The sequence below is a fragment of the Cryptomeria japonica genome, chromosome 11 (assembly GCF_030272615.1).
Source record: "Cryptomeria japonica chromosome 11, Sugi_1.0, whole genome shotgun sequence".
In the NCBI taxonomy this organism is placed as follows: domain Eukaryota; kingdom Viridiplantae; phylum Streptophyta; class Pinopsida; order Cupressales; family Cupressaceae; genus Cryptomeria; species Cryptomeria japonica.
Genome location: NC_081415.1, coordinates 17,570,720 through 17,582,122, shown reverse-complemented (window position 1 = coordinate 17,582,122; position 11,403 = coordinate 17,570,720). Strand labels below are relative to the sequence as shown.

The following is an 11,403-nucleotide window of genomic DNA, read 5'->3' as shown; positions in this document are numbered from 1 at the left end:
CCAAATTATTATTTAACAATGTCAATATTTTAATATTATTACTAGAATTCACAAATTTCAACTTTAATACAAAAGCATTATGACAGGAACCTGAATATTTCAATATTATTACTAGAATTCACAAATTCTAACTTTAATACAAAAGTATTATGGCAGGAACCTGATGCATATGCGTCTCTTACCAATCTATGAAATTCCCTTCAATTAAAAAATAAAAGTAATTTATGAACTAATTATTTTAAATAAAAATGTGTTCGTGTTCTTACTTAGTCCCCAATTGCCATAACCTTGTACACCTCAACATACTAGTCTCCCATACTCTGCATAGTCATTAAGATAAAACCTTTTTAATGATCTGTACATCTATTCATGGCCATGAACCCGGACCCTGTAAATGCATGTATGAGTTTGGCTTCCATGGTTGGACAATATATGTAGTTTCACCCTACTTATCTTCTTCTCTGCACTATTTCCATTTAGTAAATTGAAGGTCTGGATATACTTCTCAGCGTAAATATCATAAGTGAACTCTCCGAGTACAATCCATGAGGATTTCTGGTTTTCATTTTTTGAAGTTGACCCATAAACCTTGAATTGCTTTGGTGCACTTGTTAAATCATATGCCACTCTCTGCTCCAATAAGAGCATATCGATCGTTAAAAATTATATTATCTTTTTATTTAAAAGACTGAGATTCAGTAAGAATGAACACTTGTAAGACTACATCTAGAAGAGAAACACCCAATTGAAGAAGAAAATTCATAGAAATCCCTAGAAACTTAGTCAAGTAGATAGGATAAACAAGAAGAACATATTACAAAAAGAGAAGAGACAATGATTATCCTAGTAATATACTTTCAGCATTCCTCAAGGAACAGAGCAGGAAGGGAACAGAACTGTTCATCAGGAACAGACACCAAACCTGACAAAAACTAACTCCAAATCAAAGGGATCCACTCACCATTCAGAACCTTCAATTTTTTAGTAATATAACACATGGATAATGGTGCTTGTAAACCAAAACCTTCTTTAGGCTTGTCTCTCTGGATGTGATCATATGGTAAGTACAGTGTGCTTCAAACTCTGGTGAGCTGAACTGGCTTGCAAGCAGATGATGAATTAGAAGAAATAGATACCTCTTTAACTTGGTACCTAAGCAGAAAGGTGAATTTACAGGAATAGATAACCCTCAGATCTGACATTTAAGCTTAATGGTATGTGAAAGTGTAATGTCACATAGACCTAAGGAGAAGGTAGAATCTTGACATGGTGCAGTGCAGATCTCTGATATAAGAGGGGTCACTTTTTAAAATTGGTTCAAATTATGTGCTCAAAATTCTAAATATTCATTCTGTTCACATCATTTTTGCTATTTCATATGGAATCATGAGTTTTAGGCTGAAACCCCTTTGGCTGAGAGTTAAGGGTTGAGGGATATCCATTCCAACCAATTCACTTGAAACACAATTCTGAACTCGTCCCTTTTTGTTTTAAAATTATACAAACTAATAGTAGTATACATTTATTATAGGGATAAAACTCTCTTTTTTATAGTAGTATACATTTTTTTTAAATGTCAAATAAACTTTTTATGTGACCGGTGACACTGACACTGACACAACACAACAATACCACCCCATAGTAATATGCATATTGTTGAATATGTTAGAACTCGTCAATTTTATGTTTTTAGATTGATTGTATACAAAAATAATTTGAATATCTACATTTCAAGTCACACTCAGTACTACAAAAATTGTATATAAATATACCCATATTTATCAAATACACGCTTCTATGAATAACTCCATGGTAGCACAGTTTGTAAGCTTTCCAGAGGCGAAAAATACAAAACAATGTAAGACAAAACAGATAAACCTAGGCTCATAGTAAGATATAATCAAAATAAATGATTAAATTTTTAAGGATCTTACAATATTAAAAAACTTTGCAAGCAGCGAAAACTTGTGTGCCTAAGAATAAGATCTCATTTGAGGGGAAAAAATTAAAAATAAAGAAATTCTCTTTAAAGACACTAAAAAGAGTAACATTTTTACCTTTGAAACATGCTCCAAACTGATTGCTTCAGCAAAAATGGAAGTCCTAAGGCCAATGATGATAAAAACATTGCTGCCCTTGAGAGGAAGGCATCTCCCTGGCTCTCCAAATCCAGGCTTAACTATCCCATTAGCAAAGGGATGATTCAAGGAAAGTAGCCTATTGGAAACCTGACTCCAAGAGATGGCCTCTCCAGGATAGTACCCTTCAGAATGACTTAAAACCTTTCCTCCGCCACTAGCTATAGCATAATCCACTCTTCCAACTCCATCAGCAGAATGCTTTTCAATCTCTGCTTCAATCATCCTTCTTGTTGCAGCCCTGATATCATCCAAGCTAATCACACCCTTCATGTCCCCAACTTCATTCTTTTCTTTCAAAGCACTGTTGATGAGATCCATGGCCTCTGTTTGGTTAAGAAGACCCTTTGCTTGAAATATTTTCACATACTCTTCCACCTCTTTCAGTCGCTCATCCATGTTATCAAGCTGGTTTGTAAATACATGAAAATTGTCTCTGATGGCCACCTCCATTTCAGATTTTAGCTTCTCCAACTCTCCAGCCAGCTTCTCATCTGCCAAACCTAGCTGCCTCTCTAACCATTTCTCTATCCTTCTGGAAAATCTCTCCAATGTGGCTTGAAGCTCCTCCAAATTAGTATTAGACTCATTTGAGAAACTATGAAGCCATCTAAGTGTTGGCATAAATGATGATGGGTAATCTTTACTTAACGGCCATTCCATGTACAATGATATAGGCATTATAGCAGAAACCAAAGCAACCAAAAAGCTACAGAAAAAAAATATATTCAGAGATTTAGGACAGCACCTTTTTGTATTTTTTCTGGCACGTTCTTGGGTCTTTTGTAGCTTTGTATATACTTCAGTTTGAGGATAACTGAACCCTAAATCCTTTTTGGGACGAGCTTTTCTTTTCACAGCTTTTTCAGATCTTTCATGGTAATCCTCCTTTGAAGAATATGAAGTCACTGCATGAGAATAATCTATCACAGATTTTGGGGACCTTGTAGCATTTGCAGAATCTTCTTCATCAGGATCGCTGCAACCCATTTTTTTTATTTTTTTATTTTCTCAAATTAATGTATTCCTAATTAGAGATTTTTTTTTAGATTGGCTAAAGAAAACAGAAAATTTGTATTTTGAGGCTTTTGAGGCAGTAATGGGATTCGTCCACAGAATTTGTGAAATCAGCAGCATGTGAGCGTGAATCCCATATTGGCAGGTTGCAGAAACAGTGCAAACCATTATCAGGTAATATTTCAAAGTAGATTGGAAGAACTGCTAAATAACTACCTTAACTGTGCAAATTCTCAGAGTTTTATAATCAAGAAAAAGAAAAAAATTAATATTAAATAATATTTATATTATAGTAATTTTTACCCTAGCGTTAAACTCTCAACATGTAGAACTGCTTTTAAAAATGTTCACAATTGATTATGTGAGGTTTGGTCAAAGTTGATAATACAAAATTTAAAGTGTATCAGTGAATTAATATTTCTACAAACTTTATGATCTTATTATTTAGGATATAATTTTGTGAAGTCAACATTATCATGTATATGTTTATACTCAAAAATGTTAAGATTTCATAATTAGGGTTATTCCTAGCCTCAGACCTAAGCCTTGAGGGTTCATTCCTTATGACCATACCTAAATATCTTCGTGGGAAATCAAAAACTTCATAAATTGAACTTAAATGTTAGAGAGAGTTCATTCTCTCCTCTTGTATGAGATCACTCTTTAAACCTTGAATATTAACTTAGTCCCATTACAATAGAAAGATAACCATTATCCATCATGTTTTGGTTCCATACCAAACATTACCAATCATTAGTATAAAAAAAATACATAAATACATCAAGGTCCAATCATTCAATAATCTCTCAACTCCCTTAGTGATTAATTCGAGCATACATCACATATACACAAGATGACTAGCTCATACACATCACATATACACAAATATTAGTAGTTCTAGCATACATCACAAATACACAACGACTAGCTCCAACATATATCACAAGTACATAGTGATTGGCTCCAACATACATCACAAATACACAATGAGTAGCTCTAACATACATCACATATACACAATGACTATTTGTAGTGTAAATCATAAATACATAGTGAGTGGCTCATAAAAGCATCACAAAGATAATAGTGATAGGTTCATCTACAATGGCTAAGTAACACTTGTCCATAGAGCATCCCAAATAGAAAAAGAAGGTTGGTGCATTATGCACTACACTATGGGCCCCATTATTTTTATTGATTTTCTACACCAACCAAAACTGGGAAGAGAATTTGATGTATATCAAGAGTTCATCTTCAACCCAATAGATTTAAGTCTACCATCTAACAACTACAAAGAGGATTTGGTGTATCCCATAGTACACTACAAATCTATCCTCCATCACAAGGCTTTCCACTAGTGAACCAACCTATCCTGGTGGATTCCAACTTAATCGATTATAGGTCATTGGCAACAAGTTTATCCACCCAAGAAGAAGTAGCTTTTGACATGTACCACCTAGTGACCTTGGTGATATTATCAATTATGTTCTCCAGATTCTCAAGTAGCACTTGGCATCATTCACCCCATGATATAGGTGGCTATATGTTAGCCCTACCAATATAATGGTTAGCTACAATTAATATTACTTGTACAATAGGATAACTATTTATGCAGTTGTTATCATATTGAATACCTAGGGTCACACTTGACCACCTTCACCTTTGTGACCAAGTGAATGTTGACTAATCCCTATCAATAGCCCAAACATCAATTATTATCATGGTCCAATGGCTACTTGTCATTGCTCAAATATCTTGAAGGTTCACACTTTTGGGATCATACATTACAAGATTCACAATACTAGTCAAGTGGATTAAGATAAGTATTCACAATCAACTAATATAGGATTCTACACATAGAGTCCTATAGTTTGTAGATTAATTTGCACAAAAACATAAAATAAAAACAAAATTGAACCAACATAAGATGGCATCTACTCAATATGTACCCTTAAAAAAATATTGGCTATAAGGTAGTCAACACATTTACTTCATTCAACTCACTATTCAAAAGCACATTATGTATTATATAAAAGTTATCCAATTTTCTCAACTCTTTCATAACCATCTATTACCCATCTTAGTCTCATATGAATCCTACTAAATAGGAAAGGTCAAACAAGTTAAGAATAAACCCCCCCCCCCCCCAACAACCCTAGATTTATCCCCCCTAAACCTTCCCCCTCCCGACATAGGGGCATCATTTGTCCAGGGACTACCTACATACCCACTTTCAAATGGGATTGAATTCATGTGTAGTTCTCCTCACAAGGTCTCTCAAGGAATGTATGCACACAAGTTTACCCACAATCAAGTTCTCATTCATTATTTCATCTTACACCAGTAGGATTCCTTTAAACAATTCACAACAATTAATAATGATTAACAACAAGCAAGGAATTCCAACACTAGTCTCAAATTAGCAAGACTAAGCTATAAAAAAATTACTGAAGGATGTCAAGGACTTGAATCAAACTCCACCCCTTATTGTTCATAAACTAATTTGAATGTCCCAAGGTTCATCTTATTGGCATGAGGGCTAGGCTTATCACTCAATACAAAACTACCTTAGTTCACACAAACCCAATAGGGTGGATGAAGAGTCGCACTAGTTCTTTACAACCCTAATCATATTTCCCAAGGGTTTGAGATGCTAAAATTATTAACTACAACATAAATGATAGTTAATTTATTGAACTATGATAACACTAATAAGTCCTCATGTTTAGTTATGAATATATATTAAGCTTTGTAAAAATTGTTACCTACTTGTGACATCAAAGACTTCAAATTGAGGTTCAAGTATCATTTCCCTTTGTCTAATTTCTGTCGCATAATAGTAATCAAGGATATACTAGTCTTAAGATCATATGAACCCACAAATGGTATCCTTTAGTTTGGAGTTGTAACAATAATAAAGAATCATAGACATACTCTAAAAATAAAATGACAACCCATCCTATATCAACTTAGATCTTTGATTATTAACAACAAACATGTCCCCAAAATAGATGTTAGAATATATCCTTTAAAAACATATTAACCACCAATTACCTACAATCACACCCACTCTTTTGGTATTTATTTCAAGTGAACTAACATTGCAATATAAGCCAACATTCAAGGTAGTACTTTTCCAATGATAGAATAATTCGATAAAGGCACCATATTTAGATTAAAATATTTCATACTATATAATTGTAAATGGTTTGTCTCTTAACTCAATCTTAGCATCATCAAATTAAAGGATGGTTTCCTTTTTTTTAATCCTACAATAATCTATTACAAGTCCATTGATTTATATAATATTTCTTGCATTGGGCTTCTTATACTTAAGAGATATGTAGGCATCATCAAATTAAGAGGCAATTGTCTCCAAGTATTACAAAATCATTCTAATATTTAATACAACTTATAATACTCTTCATTCAAAGTTGCCTAATAGGTCCAATTATAAAGGTTCTCATTTTTAAGGGGTCAATAGATATTTTTAAATCATATAGGGTCTTTACCACAACAACACACAACATCAATTTGAAATGGAGCTCCCATGCATTGCATTTTCAAAAACTGCAAATATCAATGCTTTTGCAGGGATTTCGTTGGAGCCTTTATTGCCTCTATTTTTTTCTTTGTCACCTCAACCTACGCATTTAGGGTTGGGAAAACCCCTAGTTATGGGTGGTCTTAGTACCCATGTGTAGCTTCTTGCAAATGTTGATACCCTTTTGGGTGCCCATCCTCCTCCTGTCGCATCTTTGGGGGTCATCTCTACTTCTACAAGAATTTTGTTGGAGCATTTGTTGGCTTCATCTACTCCTTTGGTACCTCTACCTATGCAATCTAGGTTGGGAAACCCCCTAGTTGTGGGTCATCCTAGCACCCATGTTATGTATCATGCATATAGTCCTATGAGGATTGGTGATGGTGTTACCCCTAGGAGGCCCATCTTTGTTGCTAGAAATCAAATTTTTGCTCATGTGGCTAGAGTTGATATTGCTCTCTATGTCTATGGGAAGCTTCATCTCTTTCCTTGTGCCAAAACCTCCCTGATTATGGTGTGCAACTAGGATGTGGTGGAGAATGATGGTTTCTACTAGCATTGTGGTTTGTTCTCTAGATTCTTTGGTCTTTGACCTTCTCTTCTGAACCTTCGTGATCAAGTTTTGGAATCTTAGTTTCCTTTATTTTCAAGTAAGATTGATCTCTTCCCTTGTGCTAAAGGATTTATTATTGTTTCTTTTGATGATAGAGATATGGTGTTGAACAAGTTGTGGGCTTGGTGTGTACATATTCTCTTAATTAAACCTTGGATAGATTCTTTTAATCCCCCCACGGTGTCAGGTCCCGAAGAAAATTGAGAGCGGGGGGGTGAATTAGTTGTCAAATAAATTCAAACCAAAAACAACTTACCCAACTTAATTCTTAATACCGGTAAACCAGTTAAGTATGTCGGTAGACAGTGTTAACAGTTAATTGCTATACCGGTAAAGATTAATGCATGAAACATAAACACAAAGTCATCCACAACACATAACACCAATATTTGTACCTGGAAACCCTGTAAGGGGAAAAACCACAGTGAGAAACCTTACCCACAATCAGATGATACTACTGCAGATAGTAAGTGTACATAAATGGGGTCTGCACATGCAAAAAGGCCAACAACCTAGAGCTCACTACTCAATCACAAAATGGGAGTCACACTGACTACAGTTGGATGGTTAAATCCAATAAGAATGTACTGCACAAAATAGCATCTTCAAATGTTGGATTCAGTACCAGTGTAATGTTGATATTCTTTCACAAAAACCTAGCTTCACCTTCAAATGATGTCTTCATGTATATCTCTTCTTAATCTCGCATATACCTTCTAACAATTCTTTTTCACATTCCACATTCGATCTTACAAATAAGATCTTACATTTATACCATAACCTAAGACCAATTTTAGTAGGTCGGCTCTACAAGATATTACAATAAAAACATTTTACAAACAATATGATATCTGATGCAATAACCGATTAAACATGTCGGCTTAATGCATTTACAACAATAATAAATCATCTCCATAGCCTGCCATGCTGATCTGGAAAAGATAAACCTGTCGGTGTAACCCTAGGTAACCCTGGACCTATTTGTTGGTAAAAGCAAATATGCAAATATGAATATACCAATGATTAATTCTTCAAAACAAAGTGTCCACATGATGTATTTGACATTACCAAGTGTCTTCCATATCATTCCAAGTGTCGGTGATCATTATATCCTACCAGTGAACCATATACAAGTAATTGTGCAATAGTTACTTACTTGTTAGTGGGTGTTGTTGGATCTCCAAAGTGCTAGTGTTTTAATAGGTGTTGACATCAATGACAAAACCATACCAAAATACCAATAATCTCCCCCTTTGGCATTGATGGCAACACAAGATGGAAAAAACCATCAAAGTGCCAAAACAGAAATGCCAAAAACCAAAAACCAATAATCTCTCCAAAAAGATCATAACCAGAATACAGAGAGTAATAGTCTCTCTCAAACAACAATCTCTCCCCCTGGGAGCAACATGTGTTATTCCCTCATTAAAAGATAATGTGTTTTTCCATAGAATCTCTCCACCTTTGACATCAAATGCCAAAGTTATAATAATACCAAGTTCATATACAAAATACCAATCAATTCAATATACCAACTACTCCCCCTGAGAAGTAGCTTCCTCATCAAAGACCGGAGTAAAAGATTTGTCTTTTCATTATGTCGGTTGATGACAATCATCAACTGTCTAAGTCTCTACCGGTGGTGGTATGACTCCAAGCTGATCTCTGAGATATTCAAAAGTCTCCTTAGGCAAAGGTTTTGTGAAAATATCTACAAGCTATTCTTTAGTATTCACATAAACCAGTTTTATCTCCTTTTCTTCAACTTTTTCCCTTAGAAAATTTAGTTCAATAGAAACATGTTTTGTTTTAGAATGTAATATCGGATTCTTAGATATATCAATTGCTGCAGTGTTATCACAATATATAGTAATAGGTTCCTTGCATTTTACCTTTATGTCTTTCAACATTTGCTTAAGCCATAGTACCTATGTACAGTTAGTTGTTGTTGCAACATATTCTGATTCTGTTGTTGATAAAGATGTACAACTCTGTTTCTTACTCAACCAAGAAACTAATTTCTTTCCAAGAAAGAATGCTTCGCTGGTGGTGCTTTTTCTATCATCCACATCTCCTGCCCAATTTGCATTTGTGTATGCACATAGATCAAAATTTTCATCTCTAGGATACCATAATCCAAGATTTGCAGTGCCTTGTAAGTACCGGAAAATCCTTTTTACTGTTGATTCATGATTTTCTCTAGGATTACTTTGAAATCCAGAAACAATACATACTGCATTCATAATATCAAGTTTGGTTTGTGTCAAATACAGTAAACCTCCTATCATAGATTTGTATCTAGTTGGATTAACAGGTGTAGATTCATCCCTTTGAGATAATTTTTCATTTGTGGTCATAGGTGTTCTTACCAATTTAGAGTTCTCCATCCCAAATTTCTTTAGTAACTCTTTTAAGTACTTGGATTGACTCAAAAATATACCTTTGTCAGTCTATGAAATCTGCAATCCTAAAAAGAATTTTATTTCTCCAATCATAGACATTTCAAATTCTTGCTACATTTTAATAGAAAATTCTTTACATAATCCATCTTCTCCTCCAAAGATTATATCATCAATGAATACTTCTATAATCAAGATGTCATCATTAGTTATTTTGTAATATAAATTGTTGTCTGCATTTCCTTTAGTAAAACCAATCTTTAAAAGATACTTATCCAATCTTGCATACCAAGCTCTTGGGGCTTGTTTCAATCCATACAGAGCTTTTCTTAACCTACAAACCATATCATTGTCATCTGTCAAAGAAAATCCATCAGGTTGTTCAATATAGACTTCCTCTTCAAGATCTCCATTCATAAATCCACATTTAATATCCATTTGATAAACTTTGTAGTTCTTGTGAGCTGCAAAAGCCAAGAATAATCTGACTGCCTCAATTCTAGCTACCAGTGCAAAGGTTTCATTGTAATAAACTCCTTTCTGAGAATATCCCTTACACACTAGTCTTGCTTTATTTCTGACAACCTTACCATCTTCGTTAAGTTTGTTTCTAAATACCCATTTGGTTTCAATTACATTTTTATTTTTAGGCCGGGGAACTAATGTCCAAGTGTTATTTTTCTCAATTTGTTCTAATTCTTCTTCCATAGCTTTAATCCAAAAAATTTCTTCACATGCCTCATTAACAGATGATGGTTCAATTTGAGAAATAAGACATACCTCTTCATTTGCCAATCTTCCTCTTGTCATAACTCCTTTAAATTTGTTTCCAATTATTTGATCTTCAAAATGATTCAATTTTACATACTGGGGTGTCTTAGTTTGTTGTTGTTCTTCAATTGCTATGGATTCCTCTGATGGTACCGGGATAACTGGATCTTCATTCTGTACCGGTGGATTTAGTGTAGGTTCATTTGTCATAATTTTTGTTGCCAGTTCAGAGTCTATATACCTTGAAGTTCCTCTGAATTGTTCATCAATCTTTACATTTGTACTCTCAACAATTTTCGGCAATCTCTTATTAAAACATCTATATGCCTTGCTCTTAGATGAATAACCAAGAAATATTCCTTCATCACTTCTAGGATCAAATTTGTCAACATACTCATCTCTTCTAATATAACATTCACTTCCAAAAATTTTGAAATACTTAAGAGTAGAGTATTACCAAATCATAGTTCATGAGGGGTCTTACTGGTTTCACCTTTGATGTGAACTTTGTTGAATGTATAGACCGTTGTGCTGACTGCTTCTCTCCAATATACATGTGGTAAATTTGTTTCAAATTACATACTTCTTGTTGCATCCAAGATAGTTTTGTTTTTCCTTTCAACAACTCCATTCTCCGAGGTGCTGATAGTTGTCTTTTGATTCCATTCACTTCACAGAATGTATTAAAGTCCTTAGATGTGAATTCTCCTCCTTGATCTAATCTTAAACATTTGATTTTCTTACCGGTTTCATTTTCAACCATTGCTTTGAATAGTTTGAACTTTCCAAGTGCTTATGATTTTTCTCTGAGAAAAGTAACCCAACACATTCTAGAATAATCATCAATAATTAGCATGAAATATCTATCACCTTGTAAGCTTTTAGTTCTAGCTGGACCACATAAATCAGTGTGAATCAAAT

At 34.2% G+C, this 11,403-nt stretch overlaps 1 protein-coding gene across 1 annotated transcript; it reads right to left on the bottom strand.

Moving 5' to 3' along the window:
- Window positions 1-264: 264 nt before the first annotated feature.
- Window positions 265-3,315, bottom strand: LOC131049513 (SUN domain-containing protein 1-like). The gene is made up of 2 exons (XM_057983582.2): window positions 2,058-3,315; window positions 265-630 (listed from the first exon to the last, which is right to left on the bottom strand). Exons 1-2 carry the CDS (start codon window positions 3,126-3,128, stop codon window positions 364-366), a joined length of 1,338 nt encoding a protein of 445 aa, XP_057839565.2. The 5' UTR covers window positions 3,129-3,315; the 3' UTR covers window positions 265-363.
- Window positions 3,316-11,403: the final 8,088 nt, after the last annotated feature.

Excerpts from the sequence above, each read along its gene's own strand:
- LOC131049513 (XM_057983582.2), bottom strand. The coding sequence starts at position 3,128 with ATGGGTTGCAGCGATCCTGATGAAGAAGATTCTGCAAATGCTACAAGG. Across the intron at positions 631-2,057 it reads GTTTGGAGCATGTTTCAAAG|AGAGTGGCATATGATTTAAC; the intron begins GTAAAAATGTTA and ends TTATTGGAGCAG.